The sequence below is a fragment of the Lissotriton helveticus genome, chromosome 5_1, assembly GCF_964261635.1.
Source record: "Lissotriton helveticus chromosome 5_1, aLisHel1.1, whole genome shotgun sequence".
Taxonomy (NCBI): Eukaryota; Metazoa; Chordata; class Amphibia; order Caudata; family Salamandridae; genus Lissotriton; species Lissotriton helveticus.
This window is the reverse complement of record NC_136065.1, coordinates 389,806,713-389,828,894: the sequence shown is the minus strand read 5'-3', so window position 1 is coordinate 389,828,894 and position 22,182 is coordinate 389,806,713. Positions and strand designations below refer to the sequence as shown.

At 50.1% G+C, this 22,182-nt stretch overlaps 1 protein-coding gene across 7 annotated transcripts in view; it reads right to left on the bottom strand.

Annotated features, from left to right (window-relative positions):
- Positions 1-22,182, bottom strand: part of KIF17 (kinesin family member 17) — a 542,173-nt gene that overhangs the window by 115,251 nt on the left and 404,740 nt on the right. For all 7 annotated transcript variants that reach the window (XM_078642580.1, XM_078642577.1, XM_078642579.1 and 4 more), the window contains 2 exons: positions 14,461-14,692; positions 11,013-11,271 (listed from right to left, as the gene is read on the bottom strand). In XM_078642580.1, coding sequence (XP_078498706.1) covers positions 11,013-11,271; positions 14,461-14,692 — 491 coding nt within the window. The remainder of the gene's footprint in view (positions 1-11,012; positions 11,272-14,460; positions 14,693-22,182) is intronic.

The following is a 22,182-nucleotide window of genomic DNA, read 5'->3' as shown; positions in this document are numbered from 1 at the left end:
GACCATGCACGCAATCTAGGATTCATCCTCGACTCCTCCCTCTCCATGTCTAAACAGGTCAACGCCGTCTCCTCCTCCTGCTACAACACCCTCCGCAGGATCTACAAGTGGATCCCGAGTGAAACAAGAAGAACGGTGACACAGGCCCTCGTCAGCAGCAGACTGGACTACGGCAAAGCATTCTACGCAGGAATCCCAGCCAAACACTAACGACGACTACAACGCATCCAAAAGGCCTCCGTCCGACTGATCGTCAACGTCCCCCGCCGCAGCCACATAACCCCTACCCGAGAGACCTACACTGGCTCCCCGTCGACAAGAGGATCACCTTCAAGCTTCCATGCACACAAAGCACTCCACAACGCCAGACCAGCCTACCTGAACAGCAGACTCAGCTTCCACACCCCCACCCGCCAGCTCCGCTCCGCCAGCCTCGCCCTCGCCGCTGTCCCCCGCATGCAACGAACGACCTCCGGCGGCAGATCCTTCTCCTACCTCGCTGCCTAGACCTGGAACACCCTCTGTTGGACCCGGCCTCGTGGCGTGGTCCGCCCCTGTTCCTCCGCACCCTGTGAGCGTAACCCTGCACCCTGAGTTCCCTGCGCAGCACCCCGTTAGAGTAGCGGCCCGAGTTTCCTGGTCGTCCTGCTCCCTGAACGCCCAGAACCCGTACCCGGCGACCAGGCCTGCATGCCCCCCGCCGAAACATTGCATGCCCCACAAGGCCCGGCAGCCATTTTCCCTTCCCGAGATCCCTGACTCCTTGGGCCTAGCGTGACCCCGGCCCCAGCGAAACCCAGACTCCAAAGGCGCGCCAGTCCCAGCTGGGGGGTAAAGGACTCCCCAATTGAGATACGCCAGGGAGTTTCGATCGCACCTCTGGCCTCCCCGAGTGCTGGCTCCAGACCTGCTGGGCGTCTGGGAATTCCCGGACGCATCTTCCAAAGAGATCAAAGAGCCAACTGCCGGACCTCGCCAACAACCAGCCCCCAAGGTATGAGACCTCCGCCTGCGAGGGTCCGGACATCAAAGGGCTCCTGGACTATATCCAGGCCCGCACCACAACTAGCGGGCAGTTGTATCTTGGACCTGAAGCCTGCTGATCTGATCGCGGCTGACCCTAAGGAGAACTCATCTTGAATCGCTGAGCCCTGCTGACGCTGTCGCGGCTCCTTCTTCGTAACTCGGAACTGAACCACCTGAGCCCTGCTGACGCTGTCGCGGCTCCTTCTCAAAGACCCTCGGAGCCCTGCTGACGCTGTCGTGGCTTGCGCTTGAACTCGCAACCATCAGAGCCCTGCCGACGCTGTCGCGGCTCGTCCTCTCTAAGACATCGGAGCCCTGCTGATGCTGTCGCGGCTCGAGCTTGAACTCGTACCATCTGAGCCCTGCTGACGCTGTCGCGGCTCCTCAAGAACTTCTCCGGATCAAGCCCTGCTGGCCTCGTCGCGGCTCGAGGAGTACTCTGGTCCGGCTGGACCATCGACGATACCATCACGACCTGAGCCGACTCGACGTGAGTGAAGCAGCCAGTACGACCATCATCGCCCGCATTCCCCCGGCTCGAGGATTGAGAGCTGTGCGCAGGGTACGCCTCGTACTGGCCCAAAGGCTAAAGACTGTCCCGCTTCCCTCTTCCCGAATCGTTAAAGACTTTGTGATCCCTCGATCATTTGTACATAAGAGTGCTACTTTCTTTTTACTGCATATAAAGAACTTGTTACTAGAATCCAACGGTGTGGTGTCTGTTCGTAAGTGTGGTGTGAGCTCAGTGTGTACGATCCTAGACCCGAAGTCCTCCCCGGTGGGGACCTCACGATAAGACTCGGCAAGATCTGTGGGAGAGGTGGGTCCTGGGGTGGTTGGGTGAGCAATACCTGGCCCTCCGAGATCGCCCCTTCTAACATTGGTGGCAGCGTCGCGATAAGAACCTACGTCTAGGGATCGTACCACTGACACACTACCCGAACAAAACCATGAGCCTCACGGACAACGAGACCATCTTCCAGATGGAGCGTCTGGAAGAGTATACGCACTGAGAGCTGAAGCAGTTCTGCAAAGATCTCCATATCCCGACAACGGGATTAAGCACCAAAGAAGACTTTCAAAAAGCCCTGACAGCCTGGGTGGAGGCCGGAGCACATCCTCTCCCGCCGTCAGGAGATGGCGGAGACGGAGGGCCACTGGCCGAAACCCGCGCCCAAGGAGATGAGAGAGCAGAGTCCCCGACGCGGAGTCCCAGCACGGAGAGAGGTCTGTCGCCAGAGGAGATGACAGACCGAGAACGCAATCAAAACCACGAGCTGGAACTAGCGCGCCTGAAGATAGAAGGAGAGCTCAAGCTGGCCGAGAAGAAGCTAGCCATCGAGCAGTTGCGGCTACAAGGAGAACTGGAGGAGAAGAAACTCCAGAGAGAACACAAAGGGAAAAGACTCCAGCTGGAGCACGAGCGCGGCCTGAAGGAGATTGAACTGAAGGCCCGAAGCGACGACAACCGAACATCAGGGGCCCGAGAGGCCGTTACCCCGGTGGAACCCAAGGTCCACATCCCCAAGGATGTGGTCAAAGAGTACTATAAGAACGATGACATCCAGCAATGGTTCAAGGCCTACGAGGTCGCCATGGCCTCCCACCGAGTTCCACAGAAGGATTGGGGGGCCGGGCTGTGGGGTAGGTTCCTCAACGAAGGGAGGGACAACCCTACTCGACCTACCGTCCTCCGAGCAAACCTCCTACAGCCACATGAAGGAGGCCCTCCTCACCCGGTACGGGCTCACCCCAGAAATGTACCGACAAAGGTTTCGAGACTGCAAAAAGATCCCCGGCACCAAGTGGGTAGAATACGTCAATTTTTACAGCCGGGCCGTGGAAGGTTGGATCAAGGGCAGCAAAGTATCCACCTTCGAGGGGCTCATCGACCTAATTGCTTACGAACATTTGTCCCTAAATTGCTTTGTGTAACTCCGACAGCACCTCCTGGACAGCAAGTTGGCTGACCCCCGGAAACTGGCCGTCGAAGCCGATCGCTGGGTGAGCACCCGAGAATCTGGTCGAAACGAACAGGGATATTCCCGCCCGAGGGGAGGGGGGGGTCAGAATAGACAGAGGGGGTCCCAGGTAGGGTCCCCGCGCAGTCCCCCCAGAAACCAGCCCGGCACCTCGCCTCCCACAGCGCGCGCAGGGTTCCCTCCAGCCAAGCCAGGGCCCCGAGTCAGTCAAGCCTGCTTCCATTGCCAACAGCCAGGACATTATGCCAATGACCCCCGATGCCCTTTGTTCAAGAAGCCCGCCGCTGCGGTTCCCCCAGCGCGCCAGTTAGCCTCTGTAGCCATAGAAGAGGAAGGGGAGGAGGATTTCGAGGAGGGTGACCCCGCAGCTATGATCTTAGTCCACCTGGGTGATAGGGAAATGGTCCCCGGAGCCCCTCTGCCAGACAACACAGAAAAATACCGACAGCAAGTAGTCGTCAATGGCCACCGCATAGGGGCGCTCCGAGACACGGGGGCCAGCATCACAGCCGTAAAGTGTCACTTAGTCACTGAAGCCCAAATTGTACCCCGCGCTTCCTGCAGGGTGATCGCAGCTGACAATTCCGTCCGCACCTGCCGGATAGCTCAAGTCCCGTTCGAATGGAGGGGGCGTCTCCGGAGAGTTACGAGTAGCGGTCCGCACCAACATGCCGGTGGACTGCCTGCTCGGTAACGACCTGGAGAGCTCCCCGTGGAGCAGGTAGAGCGAAGGACCCACCTGGAGATGGTGGGCCTGCTCGAATGGGCCTGTGTGAGCACTCGCTCTATGACCGCCCGAGTGGCCACCTCTGGGGAGTAATCCCTGAAAACGCCCAGCCAGTCCCCGAGGACCCCGAGGTCCCCGGGGCCTCTGAAAGCCCCGAGCTGGCCCCCGAGGAGAGCCTCATCTCCGACGCAGGTCCCCTCGGGCCTGACGTCGAACCGACTCCGAGCCTGGATGACCTTCCTGAGCTGGCCCAGTGGCGCCAGGAAGGAGGACCGTCCCGAGAAGAATTTTGCATCGAACAGACCTCCTGTCCGTCCTTGGTTGGGCCGCGGCAGCAGGCCGCCGCCCAGGCCGCCGGTGACCAGTCCGGCTCCCACTTTGTCTATTGGGAAAACGGCCTTTTGTACAGCGAACAAAAGTCCGCCGAGCTAGGGTCAGCCCGGGTGCTGGTGGTACCCCTACGCTTCCGCGGCTTCCTCCTGAACCTGGCCCATGATGTGCCCCTGGCGGGACATCTGGGACAGGACAAAACGTATCACCGCCTGGTCACCCACTTTTACTGGCCCGGCATGCGCTCCGATGTGGAGAACCACTGCAAGTCCTGCCCCACGTGCCAGTCCAGCGGGAAGAGCGGAGGAAGGCGCAAGGCCCCCCTCCAACCCTTCCCCGTGGTCAGTACCCCCTTTGAACGTGTGGGAATCGATATCGTGGGGCCTCTCGACCCCCGGACCTCCTTGGGCCACCGGTTTATCCTCGTTTTGGTGGATCATGCCACCTGCTACCCCGAAGCCATTCCCCTGCGAACGGTGACAGCCCCCGTAGTGGGGCGGGCCCTCATGGGGATCTTCTCCCGGGTGGGATTCCCCCGAGAAGTAGTGAGCGACCGAGGGACAAACTTAATTTCGAAGTACATGAAATCCCTCTGGCAGCAATGTGGGGTGACGTACAAGTTCACCACCCCATATCACCCCCAAGGTAACGGTCTGGTTGAACGGTTCAACCGGACCCTCAAAGGAATGATCATGGGACTCGAAGAACCCCTAAGGCGCAAGTGGGACGTCCTCCTTCCCTGTCTCCTCTTCGCGTACCGCGAAGTCCCCCAGAAATCCTTGGGGTTTAGCCCCTTTGAGCTGCTCTATGGGCACACCGTAAGGGGGGCCCTCAGTCTGGTCAAAGAAGGATGGGAAACGACGGCCCCAGAGCCCCCTCCAGATGTGTTCTGATACATCCTGGCCCTCAGGAACCAGACGCGAAAGTTCCGAGAACTGGCCGAGGCAAACCTCGAGGCCAGCCAAGAAGAAATGAAACGGTGGTATGACCAGAATGCCACTCTGGTCGAGTTTCAGCCCGGACAGCAGGTCTGGGTGATGGTGCCCGTGGAGCCCTGTGCCCTGCAAGACAAGTGGACAGGGCCCTTCAAGGTAGTGGAGCGCAAGAGCCAGGTGACCTATCTGGTCGATGTACAGTCCCCCAGGAACCCCTTGAGGGTTCTCCACGTGAACCGCCTCAAACCCCACTTCGCACGGACTGAGTTGAGTTTGCTCCTCGCCACTGACGATGGAGAGGAAGAGGAAACGGAGCCTCTCCCCGATCTCCTGTCAATCAATCAATCAATCATGGACATTTATATAGCGCACTACTTACCCGGAGGGTCTCAAGGCGCTTGGGGGGGGGGTGCTGCTACTGCTCGAACAGCCAGGTCTTGAGCTTCTTCCTGAAGGAAAGGTGGTCTTGGGTCAGGCGCAGGTCGGTCGGGAGGGAGTTCCAGGTCTTGGCGGCCAGGTGGGAGAAGGACCTTCCTCCTGTTGTCGATCTTCGGATGCGGGGTACGGCGGCGAGGGCGTGACTGGCTGATCGGAGGTGGCGTTTGGGAGCGTAGAAGTTGATGCGGTTGTTGAGGTAGCTCGGGCCTTGGTCGTGTAGGGCTTTGTGTGCGTGGGTGAGGAGACGGAAGGTGATTCTCTTGTTGACGGGGAGCCAGTGCAGGTCTCTCAGATGTCCGGAGATGTGGCTGCGTCGGGGGATGTCGAGGATGAGTCTGGCTGAGGCGTTCTGGATCCGCTGGAGTCTCTTCTGGAGCTTGGCGGTGGTTCCGGCGTAGAGGGCGTTGCCGTAGTCCAGTCGGCTGGTGACGAGGGCCTGGGTGACCGTCTTCCTGGTCTCGGTGGGGATCCACCGGAAGATCTTTCGTAGCATGCGCAGGATGTTGAAGCATGACGAGGAGACGGCGTTGACTTGCCTGGTCATGGAGAGGGAGGAGTCCAGGATGAAGCCCAGGTTGCGTGCGTGGTCTGTCGGTGTGGGTGCGGAGCCCAGGGCGGGGGGCCACCAGGAGTCGTCCCAGGCGGAGGGCGAGGAGCCCCGGATGAGGACTTCCTGTGTGCGAAGGAAAATGATGGCTCCGTAGAGGGAGGGAGCCTCTCCTCCTCTCGCACCCCTGAGCAGCGTGAGGACTGTCGCCAGTTACTGGGACAATTCTCCCACCTTTTCTCCCTCATCCCCGGCGTCACCAGCTGGTGCGTCCACGACGTGGACACCAGGGACAGCCCTCCGGTACGGCACAGAGCCTACCGCGTCCCTGACCGAGTCCGGGGCCTGCATCAAGGCCGAAGTCAACAAGATGCTAGCCCTCGGAGTGGTCGAAGCCTCTGACAGCCCATGGGCCAGCCCCGTGGTCCTGGTTCCAAAAGCGGCCGCCCCCGGGGCTGCTCCCGAGCTGAGGTTCTGCGTCGACTACCGTGGGCTCAACGCAGTCACCAGAACCGACGCCCATCCCATTCCCCGAGCAGACGAGCTCATTGACCGCCTCGGAGCTGCTCACTTTCTCAGCACGTTCGACTTGACCAGTGGGTACTGGCAGATCGCCCTCACAGAAGGGGCCATGGAGAGATCCGCTTTTTCCACCCCGGATGGTCACTACCATTTCCGGGTGATGCCCTTCGGGATGAAAAACGCCCCCGCCACCTTCCAGAGGCTGGTTAACCAGGTCCTGGCTGGGTTGGAGGAGTTCAGTGCTGCGTATCTGGACGATATTGCGGTGTTCAGTGCTCACTGGTCCGAACACCTCCAGCACCTCTGGGAGGTACTGATGGCCCTGCAGAGGCCGGTCTCACCATTAAGGCAAGCAAGTGCCAGATCGGACAAGGGTCCGTAGTCTACCTGGGGCACCAGGTCGGAAGCGGCCTCGTGGCCCCCCTCCAGCCCAAGATCGATGCAATCGTGGCCTGGGAGGCCCCCACGACCCAGACAGAAGTGCGGGCGTTCCTAGGGCTCACGGGGTACTATCGAAGATTCATCAAGGGGTATGGCAGCATCGTAACCCCTCTCACGGAGTTAACCTCTAAAAACCAGCCGAAGAAAGTCAGCTGGACCCCCGCCTGCCAAGAGGCATTCGAAACATTAAAAGACGCCATGTGCACTGCCCCAGTGCTACAGGCCCCCGACTACTCCAGAGAGTTCGTGGTCCAGACGGACGCGTATGAACATGGCATCGGCGCGGTCCTATCCCAGGTGAGCGAAAATGGCCACGACCAGCCAGTGGCTTTCATTAGCCGGAGGTTACTCCCTCGAGAACAAAGGTGGAACACCATCGAGCGGGAGGCCTTCGCGGTGGTTTGGGCCCTGAAGAAGCTGAGGCCCTACCTGTTTGGTACTCACTTCCGGGTCCAGACAGACCACCGACCCCTCCGGTGGCTAATGCAGATGAGAGGGGAGAACCCCAAACTGTTGCGCTGGTCCATCTCCCTCCAGGGGATGGATTTCACTGTTGAGCACCGGCCTGGTGTTGACCACGCCAACGCAGACGGCCTGTCCCGATTCTTCCGCCTCAGCGAAGAGAACCCCCAAGAGGATGGGTAGTTCTCCCCGCCTTCAGCTGGGGGGACGCGTGTTGGACCCGGCCTCGTGGCGTGGTCCGCCCCTGTTCCTCCGCACCCTGTGAGCGTATCCCTGCACCCTGAGTTCCCTGCGCAGCACCCCGTTAGAGTAGCAGCCCCGAGTTTCCTGGTCGTCCTGCTCCCTGAACGCCCAGAACCCGTACCCGGCGACCAGGCCTGCATGCCCCACGCCGAAACCTTGCATGCCCCACAAGGCCCGGCAGCCATTTTCCCTTCCCGAGATCCCTCACTCCCTGGGCCTAGCGTGACCCCGGCCTCAGCGAAACCCAGACTCCAAAGGCGCGCCAGTCCCGGCTGGGGGGTAAAGGGCTCCCCAATTGAGATACACCAGGGAGTTTCGATCGCACCTCTGGCCTCCCCGAGTGCTGGCTCCAGGCCTTCTGGGCGTCTGGGAATTCCCGGACGCATCTTCCAAAGAGATCAAAGAGCCAACCGCCGGACCTCGCCAACGACCAGCCCCCAAGGTATGAGACCTCCGCCTGCGAGGGTCCGGACATCAAAGGGCTCCTGGACTATATCCAGGCCCGCACCACAACTACCGGGCGGTTGTATCTTGAACCTGAAGCCTGCTGATCTGATCGCGGCTGACCCTAAGGAGAACTCATCTTGAATCGCTGAGCCCTGCTGATGCTGTCGCGGCTCCTTCTTCGTAACTCGGAACTGAACCACCTGAGCCCTGCTGACGCTGTCGCGGCTCCTTCTCAAAGACCCTCGGAGCCCTGCTGACGCTGTCGCGGCTCGAGCTTGAACTCGCAACTATCGGAGCCCTGCCGACGCTGTCGCGGCTCTTCCTCTCTAAGACCTCGGAGCCCTGCTGACGCTGTCACGGCTCGAGCTTGAACTCGTACCATCTGAGCCCTGCTGACACTGTCGCGGCTCCTCAAGAACTTCTCCGGATCAAGCCCTGTTGACCTCGTCGCGGCTCGAGGAGTACTCTGGTCCGGCTGGACCATCGACGATACCATCACGACCTGAGCCGACTCGACGTGAGTGAAGCAGCCAGTACGACCATCATCGCCCGTATTCCCCCGGCTCGAGGATTGAGAGCTGTGCGCAGGATACGCCTCGTACAGGCCCAAAGGCTAAAAACTGTCCCGCTTCCCTCTTCCCGAATCCTTAAAGACTTTGTGATCCCTCGATCATTTGTACATAAGAGTGCTACTTTCTTTTTACTGCATATAAAGAACTTGTTACTAGAATCCAACGGTGTGGTGTCTGTTCGTAAGTGTGGTGTGAGCTCAGTGTGTACGATCCTAGACCCGAAGTCCTCCCCGGTGGGGACCTCACGATAAGACTCGGCAAGATCTGTGGGAGAGGTGGGTCCTGGGGTGGTTGGGTGAGCAATACGTGGCCCTCCGAGATCGCCCCTTCTAACACCCTCCCTATCCACATATGGCAGACCCAAGACCTACTCGCCTTCAGAAGACTCCTCAAGACCTGGCTCTTCGAGTAGTAGCAGCACCCTCCTCTCCCCTCAGCGCCTTGGGACCCTCACGGGTAAGTAGCGCGCTTTACAAGTACTCTGATTGATTGATTGATTGAACCATATCCAAAGCAATTCTAATTTCCATGATAGAGGTTAGCAGAATTTGGGCCTGGGGCCAGCCACACCTACAGGGCCCTACCAATCCTGGGGATTTCTGACACCTAGAGCTCCCAGGAGATTTCAGGGTAGTGAGGGTAGCATGGATCCCAGCATGTGTACGTAAGCAGAAACAAAGCAACACCTCAAAACACATAATTTCCTCTCACTTTTCATGAAGGATGGCATAAGTATGCAGAATTGAAGTTGACCAGCAACCATGGAATCCCACCAGTTAAGGACATTTCTGAAACTAGATTCCCAGGGAAATCCAGGGGGTTGTGGCTTACATGGATCCCAGCCAATTCTCGTACTCACAAAGCCCTGCAAACATCAAAACTATGATACCATTTTTATAAAAACAACATTTATTTTCACAGCACCATTTCTCAATAATGTTTGTAAATGTGTGCTATTTTCGTAAGCACCTCCTGGGTAAATGACTTACTCTGAGCACCTTACAATCCATGTTAAGTGGGAAAAAAGGATGGATATTTGGGCTGGATATCTTCTGCGGAAAAAAGTTACGAAGATTCAAGTAAGAACGACCCCAAATGTAATTAAAAAAATATAGAAAAAAAGGGTCAGCACAGGGGTGTGGCAGTCTCAGCACTTAAAAATGTATTTTTGGTTATTTTTATTAAAAATATAATTTTTTTTAAAATGGTATATTAAAGAATGGCCCAGTCATAGTGTCTGCATTATAGTGGTCTTCAAAAGAGGGAATCTTCCATAGGCTATGTAATGCGACATTAAACAAAAAAAACAGCATTGAAACTTCAACTTGGAAAGACCTCAGAGCCCACGGGTATACCACAGGCATTGGGATGTGAGAGAAATCAATGTTGAGCATTTTTACATAATTGGATCACTTTCCATCTCAACTGAACTAGGTGGACCGTCGTTATTCTCTCACCCTGATCCGATTCTACAAGATCAGACAAACAGTGAAGAAGGTGCTTTGCAAGCATATGCAACGCCGTTGGTAAGACAGTGTGACACCTGGCAGAATTCATTAGGTATGCAGCCTTAAGTCCTCATATTCACACATCCCTGGGAAACCGCTAACCTATGCAGGCTTAGGCTAGGTATTTATTATTCAAGGCAATTTGGCTTTTCCCAAGGGTCCATTTAGTACTGATTCGATCTGCTGTTGCCCCATAGGATAAGAATTTCCCACAAGCCCTTTTGCGTTTTGGTTTTTTTTGTAAATGTTATTTTTTTAAATTATATATATATATTTGCTTTTTAAAATTCGTGGGTTTAATAGGTGTAGACTTAATTTACCTACCAATTTTATTGGGTAGTGAAGTTTGTTTTGCTGTAGGAATCTTTTTTTTTTTATCTGCTTTTTAGCATTGTAGTTGTTTGCTATTTTAATCATTATATAATCTCTGTTTATTGTATTATGCCTGGCTGATGATCGCAATAAGAGTTTTGTTGTTACTGTGATTAATGTTTTGTGATTGCTTGTTTTTATGGTTAACTTGTTTTAACTGAACAACGTTTTTTTTTATCGATATGAGCATTGTGTTTTCTAATGATGTGTTCCAGGATTCTAGTGATTTTACGTAAAGATGAAGACACACTGATGTAAAGGTATGCTAACACTCCCCTTTCTGATTTCACTTAGTCTCAAAATACTCTTTACCATCCTTTGATAAATGTCTAATTATATCACACATTCTTTGTCACAAAAGCACAGCTCTAGAATGAACACAGAAATCAAAGCAAGAGTAATACTCCAGTTGGTGAGAAAGGCAAGAGAACACTCAGAAAGAAGGCACTGCATCACCTACCCAATGGAAAGCTCGTTTTCTGAATAATAACATCAGCAATTTTCCAGCAGCCCAACTCATCATCAAAGCAGGCTTCCTTTTTGATCTTGTCCAGGTTACAGTAGTTGCAGTCTCGACGAATCAGTGGCTGGACCTGCTCAAGAACCTGCCGGAAGAGCATGGACTCCTGCTCTAGTTTACGGATTGTGCCCAGGTAGTCAATCCTTTCGTGCTCAAACTCGCTATGAAGGTCGTTGATCTCCACTTCAGCCGCTTTGAGCTTAGGCAAGGAAAGGGAACAAAAGCTGTTAAGATTTTAAGATTTCACAACGAGAGAAAGTAAAAATGATGGATGAAATGCTTCAAATAATCTCAGCTTCAAGTAATTAATATTTATGCTTTGGAGTCTACTGTTTTGTTTGTTCTGTGTGCCACTCCAGAAAGGGAACATCTATATGCAAGTAAGGCTTGGTCCTAGCCTAATGGGAAAGTCTAAACAGCCACCCTCGGTAAGCAAGATGAGTTTGAAGGTGGGGCAAGTCCCAGAGCAAGATGTGTAAATATGAGTTGGAGGGTGTTAAAGAGAGAAAGAAAATGCAAACATGGAACAGATGAAATGTAAGATGGAAAAGGTGAACAGAGAGAGAAAGAAAGAGAAGGAAGTGTGCCTAGTTGTAACCATTGATCTACACTGTAGGATCCTTTAGTTGAAGTAAAATGCGTGGGGTCCTGAATATCAAGTATGGAATTTTGTTATGGCTTTAAAACATAGTTAATACATCGCGGACAAAAATATCGACTGGTAAGTACGATATTCCAGCCTACAAGCAAGTCAAAGAGTAGAATATTGTCACTTGCGTGCTGGTTCCCAGAACACTTACAATATACAAATTCTAAACTAGCAGTGTAAAATGCACACTTTTGAAATGCTGAATCCAGAAAACTGTGATCAGGACAAATTGATAGCACCAAATTATTTTTGCGATGTAAAAGAGAAATCTTCTCGGTTAGAAAACCAGGGTCAGGCTTAAGGATGTAACAAATAAAGATAGGGCCTTACTCTGTAGAAAGACCTATCTCCCCAACAGATGTAACTAAAAATGATGGCAACCAAAAACTCAACGTTGGTGGAAACATGTTTCTAATCAAATGTTTCTAGTGAATAAACCCGGGGTACATTCCACAAAGGGAGAGGAAAATAAACCACCTGTACTCAAAAGGAGTTGATTTTCCAAGGGATGCAAACTGATCAATTATTGTGTTCCAAAACACGTTAATGGCTGTCCACAGACTGCAAAGGGTGAATACTGTCAAATTAAACAACGATCTGTTCAATAAAAATCTCTGTAACTAAAAAGGATCACAGGAAGACCCTCGCGAAGCACCAAAGCGTATACTATATCAAATGCCTCGCATAGACCTTTAAGGTAGATGGGCGTTGAGGCCATTAGAGCATTCCTTAGGATGTAGTATTGTCCTTTCAGTTTATAACTCCTGTAACAGAGGCTCCCTAAGGCCTGATATGACTCTGGAGGACAACTCAAGAATGGTGGATACACTGGAAATACCTATTGTGGCTGAGGGGCCAAACCGCAGAGGAGGAAATACCAAGGCATCCAAGGCAGGACTGGAAGACCTCTGCATATACAACACCTACCCTAATCTCTGGCCACTACCTTCACTTGGTCCCTATTCCAATTTCTTGTAGAGAAGGGAGAGAGAGAAAGCAATTTGTTTATGAATGGCATGATGGGGAACTACAATAGGACTCCCGTCTTAAGCAAAGAAATCATGTAAACAACAACCACCCCCTGTGCTGACTAAAGCAAATGGCCTGCTGCAAAAAACAAAAGACATCCAAAACACATAAGTAGAGAAGACATACATAATGTGCATTTAAAGAAAAAATGAGGAAGGCACCAGTCTCGGTTACAAGACAGGCAAAACCAGGATGTAAGGTTGGTGGAGTCCCACCTTGTGGCAACAGGGAAACGAGTAGCCATAATGAAAAGGTTGGTTATGGTAATTGTATTGTGTGTGTAGGTATTTGTAGAATGAGGTTTGCTAAATCCAGTCTCCTGGGCTAGGTTAAACTTCGTGGTTAAAACTGCAAGAATAAAAGTACAAGTACATGTGTGCGCAGAGTGAGAAAGCTGTGAGATCAGACGGAATGAGTGACTTAGAACTGTATAGAGACTGACAAGGAAAAAAGCAGGTGAGTTCGGTTGTTTATTTTAAACACATTAAGAACAACGGAGGGTCTAATGTGCTGCACAAATACAAATGAAAAAAATAGACTTACAATGTCAAGAGCTGGACAGTGTTGAAAGATGGAGGAAAGAGAACAAAAGACAAATTGAGAATAATAAAAAGAGCACACGTTAACACAAAATACACCACAGCAAAAAAACACCGGAACAAATCATCACACAGAAAGAGAAATATAATAAATTATTTTCAAATAATATCTGAGAGAAATTGATAGTAAGGAATTAAGAACTGTGGGCAGAGAACGGGATAAAAGCAGTGATGGAAACCAAGAGAGTTATAAATGGGAAGGAAACATTTAGAATTAATAAGTGTGGCAACGGTTGGGATTCAATTTTCAACTTGGCTGGATACATAGAAAGCTCATCGGTTGATGCAAAGAGTGATAAAGAGATGTAGAACTGAAAGATACAGCCCAGAGTAGAGTGGAGGCACAGAGGAGAGAAATGGGTAAAAGAGGATAACTAATAAAACATAAGATGGAGAAAGACTGCTGAGAAAGGATAGAGAGAGGAGAAAGAGGGAGTGAGAAAGTAGTCTGAGAAAAATGGCAAACTGGGAAGGATGTTCGAAAAGAGATGGGGAAAATATATACAGAAAAGATATAGGGAAAGAATAGGACTGATGAAGAGGAAGGATGAGAAGAGACGGTAATGGGTGGGGGGTGACAAGGTAGTCTGATATACGAGGTCAGAGGTAAGCCAATGTGAAGAGGGAGATGTGAGAAAGGTTACAGGAATAATAAGCCATGAGACGTGTGAGGTGAAAGGCAGAAAGTATGATAGGGTGGAGATGAGCGCAGAGGGAGACTAACAGTAGAGAGTTGGGCGGATAAAGAGAGGGTAAGGCCAAAGGTAGAGAGGGAAGGAGAGAGGGCAGGTGTGTGAGTCCGAAAAAGATGGGGGAACTAGGGGAATCTGAAAAAACGGGGTAAGGAATGTGATTGGAGGGGAAAAGAATGTGAGTGAGTGGAGTGATGACAATGGAGGGGCAAAGAAGAAAACCTTTCACAAAAATAAGGTGAAGGGAGAGGAGCGAAAATATGATTGAAGACAGATAGTTACTAGAATGAAGGGGTGAATATATTAAGTGAAAGATGTAGATCAAGGGACAAAGGTGAACATATAAAAAGATATGTGGAAGAGACTGAAGAGACTGAAGAGAGAAACAGACAGATACAAAGAGGTGGTCCCATGTTTACCCTTCTCTTCATCTTTTCCAGCAGTATGCTTTTTGCCTGAAGTTCCTCTTGGATGGACTCGTACACATTCAACAGAACCTGGTCACTACTCTCTTCATCCATGTTCTTCATGGCAGCCACCAGTTCATTCTTGCGCTCATCTGCATACCTCTTTCTTCGCTTAAGCTTCTCCTGCAAGTCCTTGTTCTTAGCCTGCTCGCCTCCCACCACCTGTTGCTCCAGCAATGCTAACCTAAAAACATAATTGTGATGGAGAGATCAATAAAACTGGGATGGAATGTTGTACATCAGCCAGTACTTAAAATTGTGATAAAAGTTTAGAAAGAGAAATAAGGAACAGTGGCATTAGGGTAGCACAGGGCGAGACACGCTGGCTTAGAGGTGTACCCCCGAAAGGGCCAGTGAAGACGAAAGGCATGATAGCCGAGGTGGAGGTGCGGTGGCGGTCAGGGACTGCCGCAACAGCGGTCCCACCACCGTAATACGAGTACGGTGGTCGGAGCGCTATGGAACCGCTGCAACCGTCAGGGATCCGCGATCCCTGGCGGTGGCACGGCATTGTGAGGCTGTAATATGCATGCTGGGGCCTAACGAGTTTCCTCACCGCCATCAGCTGTCTCATGGCGGTGTTCACCCAATGAAATTGCTGGCGGTGAGGAAACTAAGGGAGCCCTACAGGGCCCCCTGGTGCCTCAGACCATGGGGATGCATGCAGGGGGGCACATGGTGTGCCCCCTTGTCTGCATGCATGTGTACGAACATGCTTTGGCAGTCCCATTGCAGTGCCTGTAAAGCCAATAGTCAAGTTTGGCAGTGTTGGAGCAGGGCGGTAAACACACATCAATACAAAATGTAGCAAACCTGTGATTTGAATATACTGTACACCATGGTAAAAAACATAAATTGGTTTAAGAAAGTGCTCTATATATTTCCCAAAAAGAAAGGGAAGAATCCAAATCCAGTTGCCTGAAAACTATTTCTGAAATGAACATGGGAAGTTTAAGGAGGAATGTTAGGCCTCTTAAAGATAGGTGGACGTTGCATTTAACAATTGCTTAAGACAGAGGATATGAAACTGTACATAGTACCAATTAATCTTAATGGAAGGCAAATTGGGGATGATCGTCGATGCAGACCTAACTTTCACTAACAGCTTTGGTTAACAAATATCAGTATTTTTTTTAAATGATTTCTTTCACAGTGAAAAAAAACCACCAAATCAGTTTCTGTTAAACTGAGAAATATCACAAGTTTTCAACCACTTGGTATAAAAAAGCGATTTAAACAGAGGCTTCGAAAACCGTTGCTTAACACGTGAATACGTTTCTGGCTCACTTTTTAAATCCTATTTTAATCAAATAATTTTGCAGTATAAACATAGCAGAATCTACTTTCACAGCAAGAAATAAGAACTTGTTTTGCTCACATAGCTGAGGTCATATTCCCAGCTATAGTAGTTTTTGGGACTCACATATATTTCAGTGATATAAGTAGCAATGAATCTGAAGCGGGCATGCTTAACTGGGTGTATGTATTATAAGTAAAGACAACATTTCCTGCAAGTATGCACAGTGAATCGTGTGTAACCTTTCCCCAGCGGCAAAAACTGAGGCCTTTGGAAGGGGGAGAGTTCTGAGACCACCATGCTAATGTTTCCACCATCCTTGAGATGATGCTGATCAGGTCGAACAACCCTTTTGTCTGGATCCACTGTTTTTGAAATTCCTTTTGTAACCATCTCATTTTCAGTTGTGAGGACATCATGCCCAGCAATGACTTGTATAAAAGCACTGAAACAGACTTTTTCTGGAAAGTTTGATGGCTAGATGTGCTAGTCGTTGTTGTCTGTCCTGTGAGAGAAAAGCTTTGTTTAGGATTGTATCTAGGTTGGAGCCTAAAAATATTATGCTCAGTTTTAGAGTACTTGTTGACTTTTGATGTTTCACAGCGAGACCCAGTTTGGGAAACAGTGTGAGGCAAGCTTTTGTAGCTTTCGACGCTTGCCATGGTGTTGGAGCTTTTTAGCAGCCAGTCATCTAGGTAGGGAAAAACACTGGATGACCTTGCTCTCTGAAAGGGGCTGCTACTGGGGCAGGGCACATTGGTGAAAAATAGGGGAGCTGACTTGAGGCTGATTGGGAGGACTCCGAACTGGTAATGAGTATTGGCTACTTTTGCGGTGTTTGGGATGTATGGGAATATGGAAATATGCATCTTGTCAGTCCACAGTTGCCATATAATCTCCTTGGTTTAGGAGATGCAGGACGTCGGAATGACCATGCACAATCATTGTTTCACCAAGAATTTGTTTAACTTCCTGAGGTCTAGGATAGGTCTCCATTCCCCTGATTTATTTCAGATTTTCTGATTAGGAAAACACTGGAGTAGAAACCCATACCTTTCTGGGGGAAAAGGACTTTTTCTATTGCTCCCTTGGTGAGCAAGAAGAGGGCTAATTTTCTGAATAAGTGAAGACGAGCCGGGTGCGTTCCCCATGGCAGATTGTTTGGTTGTCTTCTGATAAACTCCAGGGTATGGCCATAGGTGACAAGGTCCAATACCTATCTGTCTGAAGTTATCTGATGCCAATGGTGGAGGTAGCTCGTAATGTTCGCACCAACGGGATGGGAAGAAGTGGAAGTAGCCGCCCCCTGAATGAGGTCACTGTTTACGACCAGTGCCTCAATTCTGGGGAATGTTGCTTTCATCGAAGACCTTACTTTGTATATGCCACCGTGGTTGGTTGACGGTAGGGCTGCTGTTGATAAAGAGATCTGTATTGAGAGTGAAAGGGCTAATACTGTTGGGAGAGTTGATATCCTCCTCTTTAGGTCAAAAAACCTCTTCCACGTGCTCCTTGAAAGGACATCTACCTAAATTGCAGCATACCAAGTGATCTGGCCGAGTCTGTGTCTGTCTTGATGGCCAACAGAGCAATATGTTTCCCAAATAGTGCCTCCCAATCGTAGGCCATATCCAGAATTTCTGACTTGACTTCTGGTCTGAACACTGTCGCTTTAAGCCAGCCCTGTCTCCTTAAGACTGGTGCACCTGCGAGTTGGCGAAAACCAATGGAGGCAATATCTGTTGTGAAGTCTATGATCTCAGTTGATGTGCACTCACCTTCTTGTGAGATCTTTCTTGCCTCTGATTTTTTGTCTTTAGGAACTAAGTCAATGAGGTTGCCGATGTCAGACCACATCTGCCTATTGTAGAAGCCCAGGATTACTAGATAATTGTCCACACGAACAGTGATGGCAGACTTGGTGAAGAAGGATAAATTGCTTACTGTAATTCTAGTTCTCTTCCAGGATATTTGTAATCAAAGTCATAAGCACTGAATAGTCCCGCCACGTGCGGGAGCCCGGGAGCTCATATCAAATATATATGTAATGGGACTGGTGATGGGGCCCTAGTGTCCGATAATGTTGGGAGGCCTGTGAAGCCGTTTCGCTTCACTGTAGATGCGTTGGGGAGAGAGAAGAGCAGTATTTTACTGCACAGTGAGACATTGATTGTGTGGAGGTGAGGTGAGCCCACAAGGACTCTGCTGCATTCAGAGCTACATGCTATTTTTGCCAAAACAAATCGAGGCATTATTATGTGCTCGAGCAGAGATCACTTTACCAATGCTCGCAGTAATGTGAGTTGGAGGCACTGTTAATGCGGCCAAGTAAGTTGAGGAAAGTGCAGCGTCAGTGTCCTTAAGCAATCAGAAATATAGAGGAGGACTGGAGATATTACAACCATGCAGGTGAGTTTGACATGTTTGTTTCGATGTATGGAGAGAGATGTCATTTACACATTGGACATAAAAAATGTTATGCAAAAATGCATATATAGGCTGCATATCCGTGATAACTGATGCAGGTGGTACGGTGAATTAGTGCTATACAAGAACTGAGACAGTCCTCTTTCTATGACTATGTTATTCCTCCAATAGGAGTTGTCAATTGGACTTTTAAGGACTTAAATCTGACACTCCCGCGTCAACCAGCATTGAGAAAGGCTGAAAGGCCGAAAAGTAACTGCATGGTGTTGTAATTAAATCTGGAAAGTGAGATCACTTGAGTCCTGTGTTGTGGCCTGATACCTCTACAAAATGACTTCAAGCTGTGTCAGAGCCTGCTCATGGTTTGGGAAGCGAGTCTTTTGTGGATAGTAGGCTGCATTAAACTTATAACAGAGCAGAATTGGCACTGTGTCTTTAAGACCTCACAGGACCCCCTGTATCTCATCATGCCCCACAGGTGACTGTTAGGTCACGTCATTTTTATGGTTACACTAACTTCCAGAGCACAAAGGATATATCAGCTGCTGCATTAAGTATTCATCCAGGGAGTTGGGAGGGTTGATCATGACTTTGATGAGGATTCCCCTGAAAGACAACTAGGATTACATGTAAGCAATTTATCCTTCTCTTCCAGGGGATCCTCATCAATAGTCTAAGCACTGATTAGAACAGCAAGCCCATCCCACACACCTGAGGATGTCTTGATGCTGCCCTATAATGCAACGTCTCAAAGATCACTGACAAGGATATTGTAGATGCTGGAATGTCAACGCCCCAAATCAACACCACCCTGAATGTACTCAAGCAATGTATTGGGGATACATCACGCGGTGACGTGTCCGAAAGTGTGGGTGAGTAATTCCTTACTGAAGATCAAGTAGTAGTAGACTAGATGGAAGATCTACGACTGTGATGCCGTGATCGAGAACCGCGAGGCTTCCTAGATGGTGAGGAGCATCTGGTTCTGTGCTATGATCTACTCCTCTGAGGTATCCTGGATCTCCTAGGAGAACTAGGTGCAGTGACATGTTGGTCTGGATGAGCTGGACAAGCAGAAGGGGAAGGCAGTGGGATTGACTTCGGGGATGATGTCTGCAGAGCAGACCTTGACGGACAGTAAGTCGATGAATATTCCGAGTCCGGACTGTGCTGCACCAGTTTCTTGCAGAGGTTTTACAGCCAGCATGGTGAATATTAATCGGGGTCTTAGGATCCACTGGTTGGTAAGGCAGCATCTGTACCTCTGAAGAAGCTGTGTCGGAAGGAGAATTTGATCTTGGGTGTTTTGATGATGATCGCCCCATCTCTGACATGGGTGAAAAACGCCTTGAAGTCAACTGATGTTTCGACGTCGGTGCGGTATGACCTCTCAGCATCAACGGTGAAGAAGGCGTCTGCGAATGCCTGGATGGCGCGAGTGTTGCTGTGTGCTTCGATGCTGGAGGCCTTGACCTCGAGTGCTGTGTCGACGTTGTGTGGGCTAGGCGGGAAACAACGCAACCATTACATTGGCTAACAATGCCTCCCATTCCCTTGTAGTTTTTTCCTTTTCAAATAAAGCATGTGAATGCAGATGTGGGCTCTTTTTGCTGTTATTTCACATAAATGTCTCACTTATGTTTGGCATATTGAGATATATATAAATATATATATATGTGATCAAGGTCCAGGTGGGACCGAAACGTGTCATGGCGACTTTGATGCAGGGTGTTTTGAAATAAACGGCACGAAGAACTTTGGGTCCGCGTGTTCATCCTTTTTCTACTTGCATGAGAAAGGTCTGGGTGAAGTACGATAATATATATATCAAAGAGTGCAACGGTAGCACTGTAAAACAATTAATTAATTTTTGCACCTCCCACTACAGCGCGCTCACCTATCTGTAGGTTTCATAATGCTTACTACACTTGTTTTGAGCACTGAGCAATGTAAATGGCGAATATTTTACCATTACAAAATGGAGCCCGCGTTTGTTGGGAGGTTTCTAGTCCTCTGTTGATGCCAATTAAGAGGTGTAACCCCTGCACGATGTCAATGTTGATTGCGATAAATGTACCGGTTTGTGCGTGTGGATACACACACTGACGAAGGCAAATCGCCGAAACGCGTCTGTGGTATAGCTTGTAGCTAAATAAACTACTCTGTGAGAAGGAACCTCCCGAGGGCTGTCTTTCATTCCTGGGGATTTGCCTGGATTTGACGAGCGCAGTGTTTCACGGTTTCCTTCGAGCCGCTGACAGCACCCGCCCCTGAGTGTACGGGATTTTCGAGGGGAAGGAGCGTTGGACAAAGTGGTCTCCTGTGCACCGCCTCGACGTAAGCAGGAAGGTCTATCGAAAGACGGGATACACCCACCGTGTCTAGTACGAGTGGACACCTGGAGGACGCCGGCTCACCCCGGTCTTCAACTGGAGTCAAATCGGAACGACGTGGAGGGTAAGCGGACCGTCGTTTGACCATATCCTTGCGTACTTCGTTGGGATACCATAACGAAGCAGCGGCTATAGAGGTTGGGCGTCAGGGAGTGTTTCCTTTCCACGGAGCTATCACAAGCTACACCCATTAATCAATGCGCCCGGACTTCATCTTGTAACAGGCGCAATTGTAACCGGTGCTATGTTCTCAGAGACTGAACGCCGCACAGCGGCACAAGATATATTCAAGCATCGTGATAGAAGAGAAAGAGTCAATGAAAATGTGCCATCAGTAAATCCACAAAATATGAAACTAAAAGAGATGATGGTTAAACTAGAAAGACTGCACAAACGCGAGACACGCAAGTGGTGGGAAGCAACCAGCCTGACTAGCTATGTGGAGGTAAAAAGAGTGCCACGTGGCTTGAGAGTTCATACTGTGCCATCGTATGAGAACCCGGACCCACAGCTGCTAACGGACTGGGAATTGCATACAGCCGCTTACACGGAAGGAACACTAAAGATACTAATCCAATATGCTTGGAGTGACCGAGAGAAAGCACTGGAGGAAATAAAAACTTTGGAGGATGAGCTAGAGAAGGAATCGGATAAAGAACTGGTGCTCCAGCTCAAAACGAAGATGAAAGCCCGTATGACAAAATACGAACAGAAAATTCGTACAAGAAAAGTACGAAAGGGATGAGGACGATTACCTACAAGGTCGCATATTAACATATGCAAAAAAATACGATGCGTCGCGCCAAGCACTCCAATCCAGTACTATCTTAACATCTGAAATTCTCACATCAGAGTCTGATGTGACCGAGAACGAATCCGGAGATGAACATCAGAACATAAGGGCACCAGTCAAAATACGACAAAGAGCACGGCCAGACACCACTAACGACAGTGAAAAAACTCCTTTTCACCAGGAATTCGATGTCATCAAGGGGGCCTGGCTACGAGGCGGAAAAACGAAACCACCAGACATGGCCCAACAACAACAAACAGCAAAAAAACAAGGCGGACTAGGAGATCAGGCGGCGGCCAGCGGCGGCGGAAAGGGCAGAGGCAGAGCGAAGCCCAACAATTGGGGCAATCGAACTCGCAGCAACATAAAGTGAATCTTGGCCAGGACAACGCAAGTCAGAATTAAAACGGTGGTCAATTTAACGAACAGAACTCTAACGGACTGCGAAAAGAACCTACTCAGCCTCGGACTCACCTTTTGTCCCAGCACACCTCTTGAATATACCCAGACTCGTATCGACCTTTTTAGATTTACAAGAAAGCTCAAATTACATAAATACTTCAAATTACGACCTCATTTGAAAGAAAGTGGAGACAAGGGCATTAGACTCACAGCAACGGATGCCCTCACGGGCAGAGAAATAGAAGCTCTAGAAACCCTTGAGGAACTGCGGGAAGGTAATCCCACATATAATCCATCTGAAACCCTCAATAGAGAACAGAGAGCACAGGCCCTTGGTATTGAGCAAGATCGGGAAGAGAGTG